The sequence below is a fragment of the Clytia hemisphaerica genome, unplaced genomic scaffold (assembly GCF_902728285.1).
Source record: "Clytia hemisphaerica strain Z4C2 unplaced genomic scaffold, Clytia hemisphaerica genome assembly, whole genome shotgun sequence".
In the NCBI taxonomy this organism is placed as follows: Eukaryota; Metazoa; Cnidaria; class Hydrozoa; order Leptothecata; family Clytiidae; genus Clytia; species Clytia hemisphaerica.
Window position 1 is genome coordinate 674,373 of NW_027103528.1, and position 26,156 is coordinate 700,528.

Here is a 26,156-nt window from a genome sequence, read left to right on the forward strand (position 1 = left end):
ACTTCCAGTACATACAGTATGATAAATCTTTTTAAAGGAATTTGATTGACCTTTAATTTATAGCATTTAAAATTTACATGTTTGCAAAGGAAACGGCTATTGATTGCAAATATGTAAATTTTAAATACTTTAAATTAAAGGTGCGTTAGTTACAGGCTACTACTTGAGTGTTTGTAGTTCTGATGTCCTTTGATTGAATATTTAAAATATTTTTAATCACTATAGATTTTGTAACTCTCCAACGCAAGACTGGCAACTTGCAACTTCTCAACTCAAAAAATGCCATGCATCTTTTCTATACCTACCAGGATAGTTGTTTTTTAATAAATCAAGGAACTTTTTTGAAATGTTTGATGAAAATTGCTTCAAATTTACATAGTTCTAACAAGGCAACTCAGGCAATATTTAAAGGGCATGGAAAATGGCCTGCAGCTAGAGCTGGTTTAACCTTTTGAGAGCTCTGTTTATTCAATTTTATAATGCTTTACTGTAAAAGATCTTTATTTCGATGAATTTTTAACCCAAATTTTTCAGTGTATTGTATATTTGTGTAGAATGAGGACTCACTTATTGCTTTAGATAATCAGGTGTAAACTTTTTAAGTTGTTATTTATTTTTTAGTGTTAACTTTGCTTAAATTGATTATGATATATACTATATTGGAGATGTGTACTTTGAAAAAAAATTATGTTATTGATCGATCCACTCATTTTATGAATGCTTACAATGAACAGTTCATCGTGAAATCCCTTAGGAGAGAATTAAAGTGTGAAACTAGACCAACTTATAGAAGAAATACCTTTTAATATTTTGCTTTTTCCTAAAAAGATATCTTGTGTGCTCCTCATTATTATTAGCTCAGCCTTTTCATGATTTTTATTTATTTATTTAGAAAATTAAAAAAAATTGTAATAAAATGGATTTGAATTTGAATGTGTTGGAAGGCTTGAAACTTGTTGGAGACATTGTAAATGTTCCTGATAAACCGTTTGAATCACTTGTTAACTTGACATACTCATGTCTATCGAACAAAGAACCAATAGAGCCCAATGAGTTTAGTAAGCACAACTTTTGTTTTAGTTCTTAACAATTATCATATGATCAACTATGAAACTGTCAAAAATATACTATTTCTTTGGAGAAGGCTGCTATAGTTATCATTAATTTCTATTTTTTCCTCAGTTTTCCCAGACCCCCTTTCCCTTTGAGATGATGAAATGATCCATTTTCATACTTTACTTGCAGATTCTCTACAGGGAGTAGACTCGTCTGTTGCAAAACAAGCTTTCTATGGATTGAACACATTGATTGTTGAGGCAGCCAGAAAGAACATAGAAGAAGCTGAAATAAGGTGCTATTCAAATATTTATCTTTGCATATGGATCGTAGCTGTTTTTTTTTTTTGGCAATTAAAAAAGACACCAAATAGTTACTCTCTTTGAACTTCATTTTTTCTTTGTACTCTAAAAGGGTGAGTCACATTTCATTTGGAAGAAGAAATATAAATTTGAGTTTTGATGGGTCATTTTTTTATATCAAATTGGCTCATTTGAGAAAAAGATTAAAGTTAATTAAATTTCAAGAACAACTTTGTAAGAAAATACCAAAAATTTTGTATTTCATTAAAAGTATGGGTTTTGAGATATACTTTTATCCATTCTGAGACTTAAGTTTCACACAGAATTTGTTTTTTAAGACAAATGCTTGTTAAATATGCAAAACTGTTTAGTTAATTCTGGTTTTCTGAAATAAAGTTTTACCATACAGGTGGATAATTTACATGAACGAAGGAACTTATGTATGATAATTAAAAATGTAAACACCATACATAGGTTGATCCCACCGAAGATCATTTTAACATAAATTTCAATAATGTTTTACTTTTTGTTAAACAGGTCACTGTTAGAAGAATGTAAGTGGCCTAATGATAGACAAGACCCACTTTTAGACAAAATCAAGGTATGTAATATGGTATGGATTTCTCACACCCCCATTAGGGTCTGCTTAAAACGGCCATTTTCTTTTGGTGATATGGATTACGCGAATTGTTATATAGTGGACTCTCGCTAACCTTCATTAATCAAAATACACTCATTTTTTTATAAGCATAACGTTTATAAGCATAACTGAAGCTCAAATTTCCAGAAAAATTAAGCATATGCTAAGCATACCTTGAGGCTCAGCCAAAGAAATATTTAGAATCATAATTTCCAAAAGTTCATAAAAAAAAAAGAAGAATGAAGAAGAGAATTGGTGATTTTATTCTGTTTAATCTCTTATAAATAACACAACTTATAATAACAACAACATTCGAAAACAATTAAATGTCTTCATTTCTCTCAAGATTAAAGAGAGGGGAAAATGCGCGAAAATTTTTACCCCCCCCCCCTTCCTTCATAATTTTTTTATCAAGCATAGGGTTAAGCATAAGTCGAGGCTCAAAATTGAGCTTTACTTAAGCATAGTGAGCTTCAGCCGAAATTTACCGTATGCTTATAAAACAAAATGAGTGTAGACAAAAATACAATAAAGAACAAAGATATATTGTTCGATAAGATATCTTGCCATAAATGCAAGGGAAAGCTGTTGATTTAAAAAGTACGCATAATTAGTAAATCCATGTAAATCCTTTTTTGAAATAAAACATGATATTTCATATATATCTTTAGTGTAGTGCCAAGAAAATGCTATTAGCTACTCTTTCCGCAGAAAATTGATAAATTGTTTATACATTTTTTAGGTGATTCGTAGAGAACTTCAAATGAATTTGGTTAGGTAATTATTATCATTTGTTCCTTCTCTGAATAATTTTCGGTCATTTTAAAAAATCCCTAATTTAGCAGTAATGAATGTGTTTTTCGCCCAAAAGAGGCTAAAATTATTGGTTAGCCTAGAGGTAATTTATGCGTATTTGCTAATATGCATAGATTAACCGAAAAAGTGCAACACAATCATTCGGTCAGTGCTTTGATTCTTGTATGTTTGATATAAAGATTAAAAGCTTGTGGTCAAAAAAAACGACAAGTCACGCATGCGTGTTTCAATGCTTTCGGGCAAATTTTGCTAACAGCAATAATTTAAGCATCGTCGAGGCGAGATAAGACTTTGAGGGGGGGGAGTCGGGTAAACCTCCTAATTATGCTTTTTTAGAATACAAAGTCAACGAGAAGAGATGCAAATCTAGTGAACATTTTTTAATAGAGGGCTAGAAACGTTTATATAGCTTCGTTTTCTGTTTCCTTTTTGTTCGAACCACCTACTCGTAGGTTAGAAGTCTGACGCGCCACCGACTGAACTATTTAAAAAACATTATACAATATAGGCACTGGAAATAGTGCTTTTTATTTTTAAAACACCCTTGTCTCACACAACTTTTTCCTCGGTGGGGGTAAAGATTCCTATTGAAATCCTAATGGCGATAGAAATTCTATTGTTCCAAGGTTATAAAGTCCCAGTGGGATGGTTTTGGAGTGTAATTTTTAAACATGGAGTTTCGAGTGGGGTTGAAATCAAAAACAATTTCCCAGTGGGGCTGAAATTCAAGGGCATATTCCCACCAGGGATGTAATTTTTGCTTATTTTCCAGTGGGGCTGGGGTCCCAGAGGGTTTGTGACACAGGGGTGTTTTAAATATGGTCTCGATGTCGAAAAAAAAAACACATTTTTTAAACATGTATACCTTTATTCGACAATACTGTTTCCTAAATTTTTCTATGGCTCTATTTTTCAGATCAACAGAACATAGGTCCCCCGTGAGTTTTAAGCCCCCTCCCCAATGATTCATGCAAATTTTGGTAGCCCCCAGAGCTTTTGACCCTCGACACTTTTAAAAGTTTGTTCCACAAAAAAAGGGCTATTTTATTTAATGTAAATTGTGTTGCAGTTCGAAGGTTAAGATAAAATATTTTTCACCTTCGTGAGCTTTAATTTGAGGCCAACCATTAAGATAGATAAAGCATTCAGCCCCCAGGTTGAATGATGAGATTTCAGCTCCCCCAAATATTTGAAACATTTTAAGCATTTTTGGGCTTTTTAGAGGGTGTAACCCCCCCCCTAACTAGCAGGGGGCCTGACGCCATGACGGAAGCAGCCTCTTTCTTTCTTTTTTTTTTTTATTACTTTCGGTTTTGATTTTGCGATTTTGCATATAGTTTTAATTTTAAATACTTTGTGGTTATATTTACTGTCGTCAACTATCCATTTCTTTATCCATTCTCTTGTGACTGCTGCTTACAGTCAAGATTCAATCAGCATCAAAAGATTTGCTTGAAGAGAAAACTCCAACCAAGATCTTTTTCTTTTTCCAGGACCGATTCTTCGTACCCTTATATTTTTGATGTGGATTGGCGAGTGGACTATTGTATCAAGGTGTGATTTTTACCACCGGCCGATTTACGAAAGATATAAGGGCTTAATGGCTAACTTTGTCCGTAATAATGTGATCAAAAAGAGCGGTATTGGATGAACGCAATTCTTTACAGTGTCGAGATTTCACTATTTCAATGACTTTAACGGCCAATTAATCTTAGCTTGGTTTTGTACCGATTAGCACAAAAGAAGGAGGGGAAAAAATTGTCAACAAACTTGAGTGAAAATGCTAGAAAACCAAAAATTCTCGAATAAATACCACGTTTTTCTGGCCTCTGGATTGAAAAAACAAATTTTACAAAAACTAAAAATTTGAAACACTGCCTAAAATCTTTTAACCGGTGGTGGCTAAGGTTCATTAGTTTTGAAAAGGATTTCCCATGTATTAATTTTGTTGGCATGTTAGAATCATGATCAACTTGTTCAACTTGATAATGCGATACTCCAGGATTCTCTAAATCGAATAAAACTTTACATATTTTCTTCAGAGTAATCAAGTGGAAAAATTGAACGACTCAAGCTACATGGTATCATTAAAAACACAGGTAACACGTAACAATGGTTGTGTTGGAAACGTTTCATTTTCTATATTTTAAAATGAAGGAATCCAGATTTTCAGGGACTGACTTATCTCTTTACTAAGAAAATATTCGGCCTTGCATTCAAGTGCTATCATTATTAGTGGTGATTCCACTCAGTGACATCTTTTCAATGTGATTCCATAGGCTTGGTTCACTAAAGGTTTGACATTACAACAGCCGTATAACAACTACGTCTTGCTTTTCTTGCAGGAACCAAATAACAAAGAAGGAAATGTCGAATTCTTTTGCTCTGTCGACCAGCTACAGGTATTCCATTGCTTTTTGGTGTCAGATATTGGTATTATATAGTGATTCTTTGTTGACATTTTTCACTGTAAGACTGTAGAAATGCACAGTGCAAGGGGTATAGTTTTCAACTTCAGTTGAGCTACAATCTGACAATATCTGTGTGTCTGTGTGTCTGTCTGTCACAAAAACTTTAGGGCAGCCTGGAGACTTCAAAAATGCTTGGATTTGGCTAAAATTTGGCACACTTGTTCCTTGGGTGACTATCTCGGGGTGTTTTTTTATTTTTTGAAAATTTTGATTTTTAGGGCCTGGGGACAAGTTTTTCGCCAAAACGAGGCTAAAACTTTGGGGCAGCCTGGAGACTTCAAAAATGTTCGGATTTGGCTGAAATTTAGCACACTTATTCCTTGGGTGAATATCTGGGGGTCTACAATTGGGCCTATGAATAATTTGAAGCCACTGAAGTTGAGCCCAGTGCGTTGCACACGTTCGACTATTTTGCACATAAAAATCATAATAATCGAGATTGTAAGGAGATAAGCGAGCTCCCCGGAAAAATTCTCACCAAGGAAGTAGCCTACCAGAAGTTTGCCTGTTGGAATCCCCCCCCCCCGATTGAATACGTTTAATAAGTGTCAATGCTTCCAAACACTTGAACAGCTTCCACAAAGGCCCACAAAAATATAATTATTATATTATATTATAATATTAACTGATACAAGAACGGCGAGAAACAGAAACTAAGTGCTCAGGCTGTGGGCGGAAATTCGTCAAGTTGAGACTTTTCTGTTAGATTTTTCTGTTAGATTTTCGTTCAATTTCGTAAACATTTTAGAATTATTACGTATTGAATAAAATAGATTCACCTTTGGGTTTGAAGAGATTGATAGGATATTTTTGTGAATAAAGTCTTAAATTTTTAGTCACAAAAAAATAACACTTGGTTAAAACCTTTAGGATTTAGTTTCAAAGCTGAAAGATGCGAGTAAAACTTTGGAAAAAGCAAGCCAAGGTTAAAAAAAAAAGATGAAGAATGGAATATGATTGTTGAAGTCACCAGAAAAGTTGAAGATCTGAAGACTTAATAAGAACTGGCGACACTTTAAATGATTGTTTTACTTTAAGAGAACTCTTAAAATAATTGGACAATTTATTGCGAGAATCTATTGCTTTTTGGATGATTTAATTGATATGATTCAATTTGATGACACAGACTTTCTATTGATTGACATCATCGGATCCAATAAATCTATGTACAGATGTTCCTGAATGAGTGGTTCGTCAAGAAACGCTGAAATCGGTGTAATAATTTTGAATGTGTAGTAGAGATATGACAATTTACTATATTGTCTTTACTTTCGTTATAGAGAAGTACACCCCTGTTTCACAGACCCGATAGGAGCCCCGCCATACTGGAAAATTTTCCCAAAATTTTTTTCCCGATTGGAAAAATACCCTATAACTTGATCAATTGACTTTGATTTCATCCAAATTTGAAATTCAATGGAAGAAATTGTACTCCGAAACCATATCCCTACTGAGTTCTTTAACTTTGGAACAATAGAACTTTCATCTCTATCCCTATTGGGATTTCGATAGAATTTTTTCCCCAATGTGGGAAAAAGTTCCACTTGAGCTGTGAGACTGGGTGTTGAAGTATACTCTGAAGCTTTAGCTAATTTCGTCTTTTGAATCTCGTATTTGTCGGTACATTGACAGTTGAGACATTGGACTCCCACGCGCCATTTTTTTTTATTTGCAATTTGTGAATTATGTTCAGAAAACTTAATGACTATGTTAGCGGAAATTTTTATTACAATTTTATTGCATTTTTGTTGTTATTTTTTGACCCTGTAGTACTGTATTTTTGCTAAAATATTTCATTGGAAAATATCTGTTGTCTGTGTATTCCTTGTCAACTGTGTCATCTTTAAGTTAAGTGAAGTTTCATTCCTGATTTTTTGTTACCTGAGAATGACCGAAATGCAAAATGATTTGTTATTTTCAAAAGTAAATCCAGGGCATATGAATACAACACGGCTCATTTTGTTATATCGTTTTGTAGTAATTTATTACAAATTTTATTCATAATGTAACTAGGGAAGTATATAATATTGGTAGACAAAACTTATAATTTGTTTATTCCTTCGTTAATTTTGTATTTGACATATTTGACAAAGTTTTTGTTCAATATATTCATCATATCTCATATAATCTACATCACTGTATTTTGATAATTTCCATAGAAGATATTGAAAACTAAGGAAAACTGATATTCAGTTAATGCGTGTTAACTTTTCAATTTATCTATGAAAAATCTATAAAAAATCAGAACAAGAAGATTTTAAAATTTTAAGAACGTCCAAAACTTTTTGAAATATTTGACTTAATTTGTTCTTAATATTTTGCCCATCGAAGACCTATGGTTCTATAGTTTGTTCTTATTAAAATCACGTGTGAATAACCATGAAGGATTCCAAAATTATATTGCATTGCATAGGTAAATTTGAAAATTGTAGACGTTGAAATCATATATACAGCATCCTGATAAAAACTTTTAACCAGGGTCAGTCTTGAAGTGCTCAAAATTCTTTTTTCTTGTGCTTAATATCTTGAAATATTTTTATTTTGCTCTTGACGTTTATTTAACAGAAAGAACCTACGTTTGACCCATAGAATAATCCTTGACAACATGTTAGCAACAATTTGGGGGTATTGCAAGAACAGGTTGTTATGATCAACCAAAAGACGTTATTATGGTTGAAAGGACATTATATATCTAAATAAGATATGATACACCACCCACCAGGTCTAAGTATACCTCTCAATTCACTGCGCTTAATCCGACATTCCGATGTTCAAGAATTACCAAAAGAGAAAGAAAATCTCTTTTCTAACTTGTTTTTTAATAACCCATTTGATGAAATTAATATTTTAGTAGGTATTAATAACGATTTATATATGCTCATCATTGCATTTTGTTGTATCTTTCCTTTTGAACTGTGTTTTTTGAGACGAGAACAAGGAAACATAGGGCGAGGAATGATAAAAAATGACATACATAGTCAGTTTTGTGAATGATTTTTGTTATCACACTGATATCGTTGACTAGACCTTTTTTGGTTGGCTAAACCACTTTGCCCATTCTGATTTATCTTGGATGAAATCTGAGGAAAATGATATCCCTTCGTTTCATTGAAAAGATTCTCTCTGATTTAGTCAAGTTGATCGCTTCTTTTCATGATGGATTGTCTTCAACTACATCGAGTTTTCATAATCAATCATATCTTTGTGACTAGTTATTGATTCGATGTTTGTTACAGAACGAATATAGGAACTATTGACTCTTGAATATAGTAACTGACATATTTTTATATTTTCTGAGTTTGCTCTGTTTGAGGGTAATCCTAAAAGTCCAGAAGATCAACTGATGCTTGTCTGGGGGGTTAGACCTGCTTTCTAGGGGGTCAAAAGTCACAATGTCTAGGTGGTAAATTTCCAAAAAATGTTATCCCATTGGCAAAGATTTCAAATAAGCATTGATTTTAATCTAGCGTATTGCGAAATCTCATTGTTTCATTGAATTGACACAAGGAAAACCGCATTAAAATCACAGTTTAAAAGTTATTAAATCATAAAAAAATAAATGGTTAGATTGTTAAATTTTGTGGGAATGATTACTGACGTCAAAGTTTCATTAGCTTTTGTTACTGATTGTCAATGACGAATCTTAATGGATATTTAACTCAACACCAAGGCTGTCATAATTACCTTCATTAAAAAATCTGTCTGTTCTTTTGATTTGGAAATTGTTTGGAGTTGCCAATATCTAACATCCTGACCAGTGGGCTCATTTTTCTTTTCTTCTTTTCTTTCTTCGTTTATATGTTGGAAATGAAGAAATACTGTCTGGGAATGAGGTGGTGGTTACCATAAGGAGAGCGAGATTTCGCAATGGAGTGTGGGTAATTTTCCTTTTCGTTTATGGTGGACAACTTAGATTTTCGTGACGTTTTGTGGTGGGAATCTTAATGGATGTGAACTTTCTTTTTGGTGTCTGTGTGTCAGCTCCTTTCACCTTTCTCCATTCGAAAAACCTAATAGACCGATTCTGCGTGACGTCATTTTCACCCATGATCAGCCATTTACCTAAGAAATGTTAGAAAGAATATGTACAGGATGATTTAGTAACACTTTGATAGCTCAAAGTTATCAAATATTTCCCGTTTGGACCTGCGCATAGTTTTTGTTTGTTTTAGTTTCGGGGTGAAATTTAAAGTCAGTTATGAACAGGTCGCTTGCTTGAGGTTTGTTTGCAGATAGTGCCTAACTGGATTTGCAGAATTGGTCTATTTAAGGAAGTCCTTACAAGTGTTGACTCTTGCTTCTCCCTTTCGCTTTCTTACTAAACCCATTTATTGCCATCATCATTTCAAATGCGCGTACACGGAAAAATGCCAATCTGGACCTGAAGCAAAAAAAATGGCCATGTTTGCGAAAGTTTAGAGGTTTAACCCTATTCAACCTAGGCTTTTAGGGGCGGTTCAGAACTGGGGGGAGGGGGCTTTTCCTATACCCACCTTAACTTTTCATCTAGTGTGTCTTTTTGGATGAAATTTGGCACACAAGACCCTTGTCACATAAGGTAACTTTTGACAAAAAATATTTTTGATGACGTCACTCGTCATGCCCAAAGTGAGCAAAAACCGAAAATTTCCTTTGTTCTTATAAATAGCTATTGTATTCTAACAAAGGCATTAGAAAAAAGTTGCCTGAGTTTAAATTGATTATTTTATCCTGAATATTCAATAAATTACGGTTTAAACGATATATTTGACATAAAAAATAAATTTGTATTGGAAAAGTGTCAATTTTTGTGACACCTTACTGTCAGAAATGTCATCATGCTCAAGGTCTGAAAATTTTTAGGTGTCAAATTTTTTTTTTTTATTTATTTCAGGAGTTATTACTAATAATTTGACCTCCGAACAGAAACAGCCCCCCCCAGGCCGAATAGGGTTAATGGGGATTAATTGGCAATTTACAGTTAGGTTCAGTTGCCAATTTCACCATGAATATTCTTGTAGAGTACATTCTCTTATAAAACAAAAAGCCTGTGGTCCACTACCCAAGTTTGATGATTGTGCCACATATGTTTGAATCTTCTTTCAAATGAGTTTTGTATCCGAACAGAGTTCATTTTACTTTTTACGTCACCACGCCTTTCTATTTTAAGTCGTATTTTCTAACGTCAACTAACAAAATCAGTTTTGAAACTTTTCGGATAATTGGAAATAAGAATCGGAAGAAGATCCACCAATCGGATTACATTGACATCATACTATGTGTTGAACGATCAATATATTATAAAGGAAAATCATCTCGCTACTTGTAATGACGAGTGTTTTTCTATGGAGATTAACTTTGACATGATATTTGAAAGATGACGTAAAGTTATAGTGAAGTTGAGGTCGTTACATTGTCTTTAAATTATTAATGGACTTGTTATTGTGAAAATATGACAAGGAAGAGTAGTTTGAAAATGAAATTGGCTGATTATGGCCCGATTATGGATGGATAAAAGTGTGAAGACATGCTTGAAATATGCTTGAAATATTTTGTCCTGCAATTATTTGTTTTTGTGTTTTCCTACCCAAATTTTCGATTGTCGGGTATTCAGATTCTCTCGTACTTACTTTATTTGTTACCACTGGTTGCCATTCTCATATTTTTTAATATTCTTTGTCAGTTAGTGTCACAAGTTTTGCACAAGCTCTTAAGGTTTGGTTTGCAACTAGCTTGGGTTTAATCGCATTTGAGAGAAATAGCAAATTCGATAATTAACTTTTATCCAACTTTTAAAAAGTTATTGTAAATAATGATAGGCATTTTTTGCATGTTGTTAAGTTGCAATTCCCTGTGACATAAACATTCAAGTTTTTTCCAAATTTGGAAAGCATCGAGTTTATGTAAATACAATTTGAATCTGACTTTCATCCATACATAATTATCTATTACATTGGAGGTTTTATAATGACCAAAACTTTGATAATTGTTTCTTTGTTGGCTACTTAGAACTTCGTAGGAAGTGTAATATTCGATAATCTGAAATGATTATGAAGGGAATTTATGATATTTCAACTTCATCTACAGATGGATGATCTTTGTCAGTTTCTGGTAGAAATTTCGGAATGGAAGTAATTCGTGCAAGATCTTTTTTTTCGAATTATATCTACGTTATACGTTATGTAAAATGGTATCTAGTTGTTGGTATAATATTTAGCAAACCGTTGTAGAGTGATGTCTCGCATTGGGAATCAAAATTTGTTTGAGCTACACGTTTTTTTATAAGAACATCCAAAACTTTTGAAGGCTTCGGATGTTCTTAACTTTTTGAGTTTCAAGCCTACAGTAAAAATGATTTTACCTTGTTCTTATTTTTACCATTTTGTGAGAATTTTTGTCCATTCTCCTGGGTGTTTTCGATCCGCAATACCTTAACTTGTTCTTAACTTGTTCTTATCATTTTGGCTATTGAAGCCTTAAATGTTCTAACTCAGGGTTCTAACATAGTTTGTTCTTATAAAGTAACGTGTATGTTTGGTCGAGAATTTGCAACAGGAGTCTTGTTGCAGTTAAGCAGATATTCAAGTTACAGAGGTTCGAGTTATACAGACCGTTCTATATTGTGAAAACTTATAAAAAACAAATGAAAATATGTGAAAGTTTAGAGAAAATCTTAAACAGTGCTTACTTGTTCGAGTTGTAAAGGTTCGAGTTATTGAGACGCAACTGTATTTATTTAATCAGTAGTTCAATTCCATTTATATTTTAATAATAGCTAATCAAAAGTTAAGCACCTTCTAAATGGTCGGTTACATCATTTCTCATTAACCCTAACAAGAAGATTTGAATACAAGTTTGTGATGATACCAATTACCTTGCTTAAAATATCCTTTAAAAGGGTATAGATAATTTAATCACGTTTTGGAGACTTTTGTTTATACTTGTCTGTCTGTGTGAGCACAATTTTCATGTTATTTTAGAATTTAATTAAAGCTAATTTGTTACCAGAATAGCTATTGATGTGAAAAGCCCACCATAAAAAATTGAATCTTTTCAAAATGAGCGGTGCTATATCGATAGGTACATCCCCTTCTCACAGCCCCACTGGGAACACTTCCCACTGGAAAAATTGGCCAAAATATCGTCCCCTGTGGAAAATTTTACTCAAATTTTTGTCCTCGGCTGAAAATAATCAGATAAGCCAATCCGCACTGCAAATTATTATCTGAGTGTGTGAGAAGGGGGTGTTTAGGTGATTCCAACTGAATTTTCTTGGTCTTCTTCTTAAAACGATTTTTATCACATCGATACATGTGTTTCGAACACGTCTTCATACTTTGAATTCCATTATCGAGATAAGATAATATTATTGGCCTTGTAAACAAAAATAAAGAACAAAATCATGTCTGCCACCTGATAATTTTAACTGATCTTTATCTCAAAAACCACCCTCTTCAGTCCGCCCTTTGTTATCGATAATACCAGAATTAGACAGCATTTTTAACGATTTCCTGGGCGAGATTGAATTTAACTTGTTTTCTAATTGATTTGTTAAACTCGTTAATAATGGAAACAATAGATGACTAAAGACTATTACAACATTTTTTGAAAAACTCATGATAGAAAAGTCGTCAATCATCTTCAATCATTGTCTTTCTATGAAACATTTTCTTATAAGAAACAAAGTAGGGTTTCACACGAGAGAAAAGTATTTTATATAGTTCTAAGGACTGTCATTTACAGAAATTGTCACTCAAAAGAACTTGGAAAACAATATCATTTATTTCTCTTGCTTGTTAGTTGTTTCAAAATAACTTGAAAATTGACGATCGAAGATTCAATATTCTTACAACAAAATATTGATCATGTGTTCAGATATTTAAAACAACATTTAAGCAAGTTGAATTAATTGGCACTTTGTAGCTAATATCCGTCAGAACCCCCTGGTTTGATAGATAATACTATGGGATATCCGGGGGTCATGATAAATGATAACAAACCATACCTTTGATTAGGACATATGAAAGATGTCATTAACAGAATAACGTAGTTTGGAATCACCACTGAGTTTAAATTGTGGTTTGATAGTGTGTTTACATAACTCACTCATTAGTTCTTCAATAGCATTTTGTTCAATAGCTTTGTCCTGTGATACAAAGATTTTATTTGTTGGTTGTTTGTTTGATTACTTGGATTTTTATCAGATCTTTTTCAATAATTTGGTCTTTTATCTCATTTCTCTAATAATTCGTAATTTAACTATTTTGACATTTGTTCCATTGTGGTTGTTCTGTTCCACGGGTATTTCTTTTACCAGAAATTTTATCGGTAGGTCAGACTTTTTATCAATTTTGTAGGACTGCTTTCTTCACCGAGTGAAAATGAACGTTCAGTGATAAAAAAACACAGTGTGTTTATCAGTGATAAGGGATGTCGGTATTTATTGTGTCGATTGATTGATTGATTTGATTGATTTATTGGTTGGTGTTGTATACATTTCTGGTGATTCATCAGTATACAGGAGACATTTTCATTTCTTATGTTTTGTCTTTCTTTTAAAGCTGACTATTGTTTCAGATTTGTTTTATTTTTGGGTTAGTTATACAACTAGCCTGTATGACTTACAAATCCATTCATTGTCGGTTTTCAAGTTGTTTAGATGAAGTTTTTTATATTGAATGTTCATTAATATTTTTGATTTTTTCGATATAGGACTACCAATAATAAATAAAAACAGACACACACACAAAGAACAATGGAGTTCAAATCACCAGAATGCGTTTACTGCAGTCGAACATACAGCAAATTCAACGAACCCATCTATATCGTATGTCTGTGTGAGCAAAGTGCTAAATATGCCCATGGAAGTTGTTTTCGTGGATATCTCTCTGATCACAGCTTTGGTGTTTGTGGGCACTGCTTCACCAAAACTAGAATAGTCACGGATGGTTACAAACCCTTCTCTGAGGTAAGTTAGTTCATCTTGATATTTCTTTGCGTTAAGATGTAATAAAAGAATCTCATTACTTTTTCTAAAGAACGCGTCATCTCTATCACTTTAAATGACCAATTAGTGAAGTATCTTGTAAAAACTCCAGCTCATCCCGTACGAATTTGACGAAAAAAAATCCTTTTCGCGAGCATAATCTTTCGCGAATCAAGACATGAAAAAATGATAAATTTCACATGAAAAAATTGACAAATACTTCTTTATGGTAATAGGCTCGAAACTTTTGTCTTTTGAATCATTAGGCTTTAACAGGGTAGAAAGTACCATAAATGTTACATTTTATTCAAAGTTTGAAATTTTACAGATTTTCTTTTTTTTTTAAGAACTTTTTTGCAACCATAATGGCGAATGGCCCTTCCAAGAATTTTCTGAGACATTTATTTTCGCGAAAAGTGTCAAGATTTGCGAAAATCGTGAAAGTTTCTGCTCGCGAAAGTTTGTACGCCTAAAATATATGCAAGATACTCAAAATAGATACTCAAAACTCTTTCTGTTTATTTCCGTTGTATGCTTTGTAGTTTACGATCAATGAAAAATCACTTTCTGTTCGGAGATATTTGAAATGACGTGGTTTTGGGTATACGTCAAACATTCGGAAAACGTCATTAAATTTTCTTCTCGGGAACGGAACATATTTGGCGCAAATCTTGAAACAACTGTACGACTTTTTCCTGTTATCAATGATCCTTTATGCAAATACATTTTTCGACACTGGCAAGGTTCCAACTAAACTTTCAGCAAATTGATAAAGAAGGTTGCTGCATGGCGGCTGAATCTTCGCTTTAAGCAATTAACATTACCTTTTTCAGTGCGCAATTTTTGTGATTTATTGACTGATTTGTTGCGGTCTTAATTCCTACACAAAAATTACCTCAAAAGTCATAAATTGAAAAGTGCAATTTTGATGTTGTGATTTATTTGACATTGTGCTTGAACTCCATAAATTGATCGGTCAGGTCAATACACAACAAAGGATACCGCGCACTCAACACCTGCCTTCAATTTAGTGTTTCATTAAAATTGTGGCTACTATAAATGCAAACAAAATTCATCCACATGAAAAGTTTGTCTTTTCGTAAGCTTCAATTATGCCACATGCTCTAAATTTCTAAAAGCAATAGTCTTTTCAAGGAAGTAATTGTATTTCGGAATTTCTGTTGTTCAAAATATTAGGGAAGGCTTAGGAAGTCTAAATATTTTTCATTATCCATAATGAATTCCTATGTTCTGCTCATCCCCAATGTTATATGATTAACTTTCCAGTTTTCCTCTCTTTCCATTTCTGAATATTTACAAATTTAAATCCAACATATCATCAAATGAAATTACATGTTTTATAAGAGAACTATATAAGAACATAAGGCCTCTATGACCAAACTGTTAAGAACAAGTTAAGAACATTTTAAAGCTTTGCAGACAGAAATTTGAAAAAGTTAAAAATTCTTTAGGAAAAAAACGTGTAAGTGTTAACTTCGAATGTTGTGAAAATGATTTCTTTTGTCTCTTTTTCAGTGGAAAGTGAAGTGGAAGCCATTTTGTGGATTCTGGAAACGTTTTAACCAGAACAACAAATACTCGAAGATCGTCTACTGTCATGAAGTTCAAGTCAACAAACATAAGAAGAAGATCACATACGAAGATGTTCCCTCTGAAATCCCATGGAAGAATGAAATTGAAGTCGAAGAAGAAACCAATACCCTGTTCGAAATCCCTGGTGTTGTCGAGAAACAGCAATCCCTAGACGAAGGTGATGGTTCTAGTGATAATGCACTTGAAAGTGAACCTGAAAACCGACAAATTAATCGACTTCCAACGGTCTTTAAACCAAGAGGATATCCCTTCGTCAAACGACAACAAGAGGATACAGCGGCTGGAAATCTTGAATCTTCATTTGAGTATTATATGAACTCAAGCAACCGTGGTAGTTTCAGGAGCCAAAGAAACTTTTACGATAATAACTCCATTTACACCATTACAACAGAAACGAACGATTCGCCTTCTGAATACCAATACAGCGCTTCGGAAGATGATAATAAAAGTACCGTATCCAATCAAAACAGGCGTGCATCGAAACTACGCACCATTGGGCGGTCCTTTATGAAGAAACTCACTTCAGAGCGTAGTTTTGAAGAAGCGAGCAGCGAGAGCGGCGCCAGTCGGCGGCCATCCAATAACAATACCGTACAACAATTTTACACTATTTCCGAACTCCAAAATACAGAGGAAAAAGAGGAAGTAGCCGTGTTACCTAGAGACAATGATATTATTTACATGCATTCAAGAACTAATTCAAATTTACAAGAAGACTATTGGGGTATGAATCATCAAGAGGACGTCAATGCTGATGCTAAGAAGAAGAAGTTCACCAAAAGTCGCAACAAAATGAAGGGTTCAGCTTCTTCAAATTCAACCTCGTCTACAGCATCTTTCAATAACGATTCTTCAACAAAATTATACGGTGTTTCAACTAACATGTTCCGACATAATTCGAACACTATGGCGGATGCACCAGAGCCTCGAACCTCTTTTACCAAGACTCGTATTTCTACCGGTACAGTAGATAAGGAGCGTCAAACAAATCTTTTCTATGCTCCTTAAACGCGCCCTCTATTCAGCTTTCTCTATGCTTGACATTTTCGTTTAATTTTTTTCCGTATATTTTTCGTTACTAGAAGTTACTAGAACATTAAATGTTAAAATTGCTACAACCACTAATGTTTTTAAAAAGTTTTTAGCTTAATTTCCAAAGCTGAGATTTTAAAGTATGTTTATAGCATTCGAAATTAATTATCGTAACAACAAACAAGTTTATTAGGTGGTTGACAAAGGATAATGAAACAGTTAACTTAACTTCTCCATCATGTTGTTGCCAATTTTTCTACTGCGTAACCCTTTTGAATATGAACCGAAACTTCAATTTTATTAGTTTGTCTGTTAATTATTGTTTGTTTGTGTGCCAGAAATTCTACAACTAATTTACATCGGTTTCTTTTTCATTGATTCCACACCCCGGTAAACAATCACTTCCATTGACATTTCTTCATTTACGCATTATTTTTTTTACAGTGTAAATTTATTTGTATTTATTTATTTGTGTTGAGAAGATAACAATTATTTGCTTTATTCGCAAAAAGTTCTGTGAATCAATTTTAAGGTTCTTGAAATGATAAACTTGATTTGATGCTATTAGTGAGTATACAAGGTGTCCTGGAAAAAATGAAGAGGATCAAAACATGTCTTAAAGTAGAGATATTTTGTGTGCTTTGTCCGATGGGCACTGGCCCTAACAATCAACAGGGACGTGCCGCTGTAGTTTGAAAAGTGAACCCTGGTCAGATAGGAATGTTTGGTATATTATGGACGGCCAAACTGTGAGAACAAAAATATGAAAATTTCCACCCTGAAAGATTGTCATCCAAAATGACCAAAAGTCACTCAAATTAGTAATAATGGGACCCTGTAAGTTACTTAAGGGCTCTGACCATAGTGAATTTTTCATAATTGCCGTTCTTAAAATGTGTTTTCTGACTGATGTAACCAACAAAACTATGGCATATTATACATTTTCTATTCTGAATCTGAAAATTCAAAAATTACATTGAAAAAGTTTGATGAAGAAGAAAACGAAGACTTTTTCGCCCGGGGGGGGGGGGGTACTAGGTTTGCGAGGTGACGGGTATGTCCGAGCCGAAAATCGAAAATCGACCCTTTGAGAGACAAAATTTTGGTGATTTTGGGACCCTTTGAGAGACTTTTTCCTAAATTTTGGTCCATTTTTTCCAAATTTTGGTTTGATTTTCACCAAATTTTGGTCAAAATTCTTGGAAATCGTGACCCTTTGAGAGAGAAATTTTTGTTTTTTGTGATTTTGGGACCCTTTCAGAGACTAACTTTTGAATTTGTACCCCTTTGAGAGACTTTTGAGCAATGAGAAAAGGTATCCTTATGGCTCGCACATACCCGGCACCCATTTTGCCTAAGTACCCCCCCGGGCTTTTTCGAGGGAGAGTATTTCAACTTTGAAGAGCTTAGTTTCGGCGAAGAAAAAACATTTTGAAAAAAAATTCGCAGTAGATGGTGTATCTTTTACCGAACAATAAAGATTTTTGCGGAAAATTTTTTTAAATGCTTCTTTGTCTCGAAATCTTCAAAATAGTGGTTTTTCATCAATTTTTTATCTGGATTTTGCTTAAAAAAACAGTCATAACTTTTGACACATCTTTTTAGAAAAATTTTCCGCAAAATTTTAAATAGTTCAATTCTTTGCGGACAGTTTGAAAAAAGTTCGAAACAAAAAGGTTAATTACCCATTAAAACTTAGCACTTTTTATAAAAGAAGGTGATGCAACATATTATTAACGTCTTTTTAAAGTTCATAACGTCATTTTTGCAATTAAGTTCTTGATTACTCTTAAGGGATTTGATTAAAAAGCAATTTATAAAGGCAATTCTTTGTTAAAAGTGTTAAAGAATCTAAAACATAACTTTTATGTTCAGATACTAAAATCAATTTTCTGACTATGGTCAGAGCCCTTAAGGCGTACAAACTTTTGCGAGCAGAAACTTTCGCGAGGTCGAAAAATCGCGACATTCACAACATTTACTTTCGCGAATCGTTGAATAAAATAGAAATCAGAATTTTCGAATGAAAATTACCTCTTAGAAGTGAACAATATCTTAAATCTGGTAAGGACGGTTGCTCTTCGACTTTAAAAAGGCATTAAAGGAGAAAAATATACCGAAAATCACGATTTCGTGGTTTTATAGATTTCAATTTTTTTGAGAAATTTTCTCTTGAGTTCTCTTCATTTGATTTTGAGTAAATCACACCTTAAACTCCACTTAGTCCCTTTTTTGCTTGATAAAGAGTGTCTCTATTCATAGATTACGCAAAAAGTTTTATCATACTGTCTGAATCAAATTGATTCTAAATTTTTTTAAACTGTGATATTACATACTTGAATCGTTTTATTTCACGCGCCAAATTTTTTTTTCCAAATTGAAAAGACCTATTTCAAAAAGTTTTTGAAAGTCGAGCAAAGCAAAATAGAAACATACAGTGCACTAACCACTGTAGAACTTATAAAGAACATTGGTATCGGCTCATGCAAACGTTCCATAGCTCCGTCAAACGGAAGTTTATAATCTGCCTAAGAAGCTGTTTACCTTTTGCCATGAACACTTTTTTTATCATTCAAATTTTCATTCACGCGTTACACTGTCATCAAATTGAAAATGATCGATCGACCGAATTCAACCTTGCCATAGATGATTTTGAGTTCCTTGGAACCCCAATATTGAGTTTCTCTGGCGAAAATTACGGGAATGTGTTGCGTTGTGTTCGTCAATGTGTTTCATTGTCGCCTGTTTGTCGTGCGATCAATGTCAAAAAAGAAATGCAGGTTTGCCGAATGTTTGATCACGTGATTGATGATGATGTCCAAGGAAATCAAAATCAAACGAAATGCACCAAAGGTTGGCAATATTTTGGTGTTCAAAATCAGAAGAAGGATGATGAGAAATCATCTATTGAGGTAATCATTACATACTTGTATCACCCGTACACGATATGGGACCCCCACAATACGAACTACATCGCTTCTTAGACTTTGTATATATCACATAGTACCAACATAGCTGTGACCTCACTAGGTCACTTTGACTTGAAGATATCGCTTGTTAAAACTTTGATTGTAAGTGTGTTTTATTTATCAGGAGGAACTACCAGCACGACCATCTCTGTCACGCAACCCCCGACCATCTCTGTCACACAACCCCCGACCATCTCTGTCACGCAACCCCCGACCATCTCTGTCACGCAACCCCCGACCATCTCTGTCACGCAACCCACGACGATCTCTGTCACACAACCCCCGGAACCAGAACAAATTCTTACCAAAGAACCAGCAGGAGTGGAGATTGGCCAACCTTTTGTTGAAAACATCCTTGTGGAGAGAGAAAAGTCTACCACAACGACGACCCAGCAACCCGATGTCGAAACACAGTCATTTTGTGGTTTAAACCCGTTTATTTATTTCGTTTTCATACAATTACAGTGCTCAAATATTTTTCGTTTTAAACGAGAGAACCTAAATGTTTTGAATTCCTAGCTTTATGTATAAAAACCTGTCTCCTTCTGTCATAAGATCTATGCTCTTTGATGCTTTTGATCTTTAAAATCAAAGGAAGAACGGGACATAACCAACTGGGCAGTAAGGAGTGTCCCGGGGGGGGGGGTACTTAACGAAGGCAAACTGTAAACTGTATGTGTGAGCCACAAGGGCCCCTTTATCACACCCTCGAAAATCCCTAAAAAATCGACTCAAAGCGTCATGAACTCTTGAAATTTGGACTAAAATATGAACATTTCTGCTAAGATTTTGGGGAAATAGTCTCTCTAAGGGTGGCAAAAATGTCAAAAATAGATGTCAAAAAATAGACAAAAATGCTCGAAATTCAGTCTCTCTAAGAGTTGTACTTTTGATCCTTTGGGCATAGAATTTTCATATCTTTTGGGTGCAGATGTACTTTGAAGTCTCCTGAGCTCAGCTCTATAGTTATTTTTCCCATAATGTTCTGGTATCAAAGGTTATAGCCTCTAGAAGATTGCTCTCTTATTGGATTCAAAACACCCAGTATTTTGCTGGGTTTTTTTTCACTCCACCGCGCTACCTTCTAAAATTTCTACTAAATAATTGTATGTGCCACAGACCTGGTGAAAGATTTATCCCTCGGTGAGAGTGAACATTTATCAAAACCCCAATGGGGATAGAAATTATATTGTCCCCATTGCTCAAAATTTCAGAATTGAAGCATCGCTTAAAAATGAAATAGAAAGGTTGTAGTGCACACTTAAAACAATTGGACTTCTAATTTGGTGTAAAATTTCAACACGATAGACGCTTTTCATAAATTATGTCACAAACATCACTTGCCTCGTATTCAAGCAATTACCATGGTGATTATCTCACTTGAGACATTAAAAGATTTTTTTTATGAATAGGAAGTACTTTTAATAAAATCCGCTGGGACTTAATCACCACGGCAATAATTTCAAAACGAGGTAAGTGATGTTCGTAACGTAATTTAAGAAAAAGGTCTATTGGTGAAAGTTTTGTTATTCCAATTATCCTGTTTTTTTTTCAGACGACAAAGGTTGCTACCGCCTTGCAAAAGGACTTCAAGGTGAGATAGAGGTCTGCTATGGTTTCAGTCGAAAGCAACCTGCACGGTTTTTGTTTCCGAAAAAAGGACAAGTGGTTGGTTACAGGCTGGTCCACTCAAATGGTTTAATGACTTGCCAACCACAGGGAACAACTCAATCGACCAAATGGGGTTGTGAAGGACGCATAGGTATATAGTACATGTTTTTATCAAACTCTCTGATCTTTCCATCCTGTCTATCTTGTTCAAAATACGGCTTTGTTCTTAGAAAGTCTTATAGGTACCTATCGGCATTTTTAAAGCCCTTTCTTATTAGCTTTATTTTTGGAAATTACCGGTCGTACTCGCCTTAGGTTGGTTAAGTGTACAATTGTACCTTGTATTGGGTCATTCATCGCCTATTTGGACTTTTTTGTGGGGACAGTAAATTTTAATCTAAAAAGATATAAGAAAACAAAAATTCAAAACATTTTTTGTAGTACTTTAAGTTTCTTGCGTACAATCATCAGCTACATACAAAATGATCTAACTTGTTGGAAAAAATTTTACAAGTCGTAGGGTCGTAAAATGTCGTAAAATTATAATAAAAATTTGAAACAAAAGAAACGTGATTCTCAAGGGTTCGTATGGTAAGAAAGCCCCCCCCCCCCCCCTCAAGAAAGATATAGAAAAATATGAATGCATATTTGAAGTCGGCAAAATTTCAAAATTTCAAAAGAGTGTATGTCGGTCATCTTCATTTCATTCTTTGTTCTCATGTTTTCATTTATGCAAACTTTAAAGCTTATATTTTAATCCACTCAGAATTATCTTTCCAATGAGGTATTTTTCGTTTTATCAAATATTTATCCCTTCAAGAGCAATGCATAAAAATTCATTACTTGCTAGCTTCTTATTTTTGTTTGCTTATCTGCAGAAACCATAATAACAGACAATACCTATCGAAAACTACACTCAAACTGGGAATGTCGATGGTTCGGTAGTGAAATTCACTTGGGAAAGGTACTGGAATGGTTTCGCGCCTCGAAAAACGAAATCTGATGAGGGAAGAGTTTGGTATGAGGTTCGTGTTATTCTTTGAAACCTTTATTTATACGTTTTTAATTTCACAGTCCTTTATATTCATTGCCGTAGAGGGTCTGTTATCATTGTCTTCTCTGATTTGAGATTTTTAAAACCGACCGCTGTGACGGAGTACGGCTGAGAGAGGGGAAACGACGAGAGAAGTGTTGTTATTTATATAAATCATACTTCATCGTAGAGGTTTTCCATATTCTGGTACAGAGCATCCCTCATACTCGCCCGCTCACTCATTCGCTCATTCAATACATTCACTCATCCAATACATTCACTCATCCAATACATTCACTCATCCAATACATTCACTCATCCAATACATTCATTCATCCAATACATTCACTCATCCAATACATTCACTCATCCAATACATTCACTCATCCAATACATTCACTCATCCAATACATTCATTCATCCAATACATTCACTCATCCAATACATTCACTCATCCAATACATTCACTCATCCAATACATTCATTCATCCAATACATTCACTCATCCAATATATTTATTATTTTCAGTTGGATTTGATGAACAACAATGTGACAGATTTGAACGGAAGTGATGGAAGACATTGCATTGTCGTCTGGGTAATGTATAAACGTTATCAATTTTGATGATAAATGATTATGGTGATCGGGGGTACTAGGGTTGGGAGTACTAGGTATGTGCCGCCCGACTTTCGACCCTCCGACTCTTAGCAGGATTAAAAAAGAGGAAAAAAAGAAAAGTTTTATGAATTTAACTATCCTTATTGGGACTAAACTTATGAAATTTAAAACTTTTTAGGGGCAAAAAGTTGAAATTGTTCTATGAGGCCTCCCCCACAGAGGTTTGCGTGATGGGGACTTTTTTCTTGCGTGATGGCGTGATTAGAAATTTTTTTTTGGCGTGATGGCGTGATCAAGATTTTGGCGTGATGAGTGATAGGGCAAAAATTTGAAGCGTGATGTGTGATTTGGGCTATTTTTCGCTATCTTTTGCGTGATGACAAATTTTAGCGATTTTCGTGATGTGTGATGGAGAAAATTTTTTACGTGATGGCGTGATTAGGGGTGCCGCTGGGGGAGCCTCTTCTATTTACCCGACAATTAGTGTGACTGAAATTTGATTTTTTGATTTTTCTGACCCTTAGTGGGTCTTTGGCTTAAGGGCGGCACATACTTGTACCCTCCATTTGCCTAAAGTACCCCTGGGTTATGGTGCTTTTAGGTGGTCCTTTTATTTTTAGCATCTTTGTTATAACTGACTTTCGGGTAAACGAGATTTATTCCTTGAAAACTAAACTATTATTTTTATGAATATGTACAAATTTGTAATAGCTCAATGCTCAAGAATAATGACCGAAGACGTTTTTTCTCATCCATATTCCAAATTATTCATTATAATCTATTAAATCTTTTATCTTCTCCTTAAAGACTTCTTGACAATGTAGGACAATGTATGACAATGTATTGCTAGACAATAGATCAGTATTACAATAAGAGTTGACTATGAAATTCCTAATTTCACAAAATTATTGCATCGAGATTTTAGTCAACTTTAATTTCCTTAAATAAAACAAATATTTTTAACCCCTCTGCTCTCAAATCCTCTCTCAGATTTCGTTTTGAGAAGTGGAAAGAACAAAAGAACAATTACACTCACACTTAAAATAGTCTTAAAATATTCTTAATATTTCTTTTTTTTTAACTTTAAAATGTAAGAATAAAATGTTTCTGAAAATGATGAAATTAAATACATTTATAATAATTTAACATTGAACAAATGTAATGGTGATTACTGCAATTGAATATTAAAATCTCATAAGATGAGGCTATAATAAGTCTCACAGACCCACTGGGACCCCAGCCCCACTGGAAAATTAATCAAACATTTCGTCTCCGGTGGGAAAATACCCTTGAATTTCAGCCCAACCGAGAAATCGACTTTGATTTCATCCCCACTCGAAATTCCGTGTTTAAAAATTGCACTCCAAAACTATCCCACTGGATTTTTTAACCCTAGAACAATAGAATTTCTATCCGCATTAGGATTTTAATAGGAATTTTTATCCCCACTGAGAAAAAAAGTTTCACCAGGACTGTGAAACAGGGGTGTTTAAATCTTAAGATCGAATCGCGCTAAATTTGTGAAACAGGTGATTTCAAAAGTCGAAGAAATTTTATTGTTAAAAGAGAAAACCATCAGGAGAATTTGCCTTCATACTTTATCCATACTACAACTGTTGCTCTAACTTGAAAGAACGTACTTCATATAACAGGTGTGTCAACGTTAACAACCACATGATGGTCTGTGCTTATTGTGCCCTGCGCGTTTATTAATTTTTTGAGGCGTTTATTTGACGGGAGGTTTAAAGGAAGGTGGTTCTTATCAAATAAATTTTTACCAAGGAGAATTATGGAACCTTATTTCGCCTCTTTGTTTTCTTATATGTCATTCCAGAGTTGCCTAAAATATGGGTCAAAATTAATTGAATTCTGAAAAAATACATTTACTAACATACATCTAAGTTTTTCTGTACACAATTATTCCTTACACCCCCTTACAGCTCGAGGAGCGTTTATTTAAATTTTTTCCTTTCGATAAGGGGCGTTTAAAAGAAAGGGGACGTTTTTTCAAAGCAATACGGTAATCTTATTTTCATTCAAAACAAATGTAAATAGAAAGAATAGCGGGCATATATTTTGTATTCTGGCCATTGCTATGTTTCTTTCTCGCAAATAGGCGATAGTCTACTGGCCGTTGGCCCCGTGAAAGCAATCAAAAAATTTCTAGATTACTTGGCTATCCACGTACAATATCATCTCTTAATATGAGCAATGTAATCCTGCTTTCCAAATTTATAAGTTAATCCAGTATCGTTGGATTGATATCAAAAAACAATTCATTGATTCATCAAAGTAGTTGAGCAAACAGATTTGACTTTCCGAAAGATGTAAGCTGTATTTCACTCATTCAAGAGCTTTCGAACTTGAAAGGGATTGCGAATCAGGGGGTGTTAATTCGCCAAAATTGGAGATGGCTTACTCGCTTATAAAAGCTTATGCATGCATTCAGTCACTGGTTATTTGGTTATTACAATTAGCATACAACAGCTAGACAATAGTCTAACTCGTCAATAAACAGCTTGTACGTTTTTCTATACTCATAAAAGGGAACATGTTTGCTTGAACCAAGAACGAGCTTCTTCTAAATTGCCTTGCCACACGTTTGTTGAACATTAGTTAGTGGAAAGCGAGGCACACGTTTAGCACGGATCATCAATATGAAACGGTCGCACGTTTCCGTAGTGATTTGTATCATTTGTGGTGTGGCTATTGTTTGCTTGTTGTACTTTCGATCTGGAAATGAAGACTTGTGTGGCTCAAACATTTCCACAAGATCCTCCTTGAATGGAACATTGTCACCAGCTCCTCAAAAAGACACTCTTTTAGTGAACAATGTCAGGCTGATGCAAACCTCTAACTTGACAAAAGTTCGCTAGATTTTTTTATATCTAGTCAGGCAAAAGGATCTTGGGTATTTGAAAAATGGAAAAGGTTGTAAATTTTTCTTTTTTTATAATAAAAAATAAATTATTTTCAAGATAAAATATTACTGTAAAATTTTTAAATTATTGAGAGTGGGTGAAGAATAA

The 26,156-nt window shown here is 34.1% G+C and overlaps 2 protein-coding genes across 2 annotated transcripts; both read left to right on the forward strand.

Annotated features, from left to right (window-relative positions):
- Positions 1-896: 896 nt before the first annotated feature.
- LOC136799440 (COMM domain-containing protein 3-like) lies at positions 897-7,451 on the forward strand. The gene is made up of 8 exons (XM_067056146.1): positions 897-1,058; positions 1,246-1,351; positions 1,896-1,959; positions 2,741-2,775; positions 4,308-4,368; positions 4,857-4,913; positions 5,160-5,216; positions 6,156-7,451. Exons 1-8 carry the CDS (start codon positions 917-919, stop codon positions 6,213-6,215), a joined length of 582 nt encoding a protein of 193 aa, XP_066912247.1. The 5' UTR covers positions 897-916; the 3' UTR covers positions 6,216-7,451.
- Positions 7,452-13,967: 6,516 nt separating this feature from the next.
- LOC136799441 (uncharacterized) lies at positions 13,968-17,401 on the forward strand. The gene is made up of 2 exons (XM_067056147.1): positions 13,968-14,232; positions 15,787-17,401. Exons 1-2 carry the CDS (start codon positions 14,020-14,022, stop codon positions 16,870-16,872), a joined length of 1,299 nt encoding a protein of 432 aa, XP_066912248.1. The 5' UTR covers positions 13,968-14,019; the 3' UTR covers positions 16,873-17,401.
- The last annotated feature ends 8,755 nt before the right edge of the window (positions 17,402-26,156 follow it).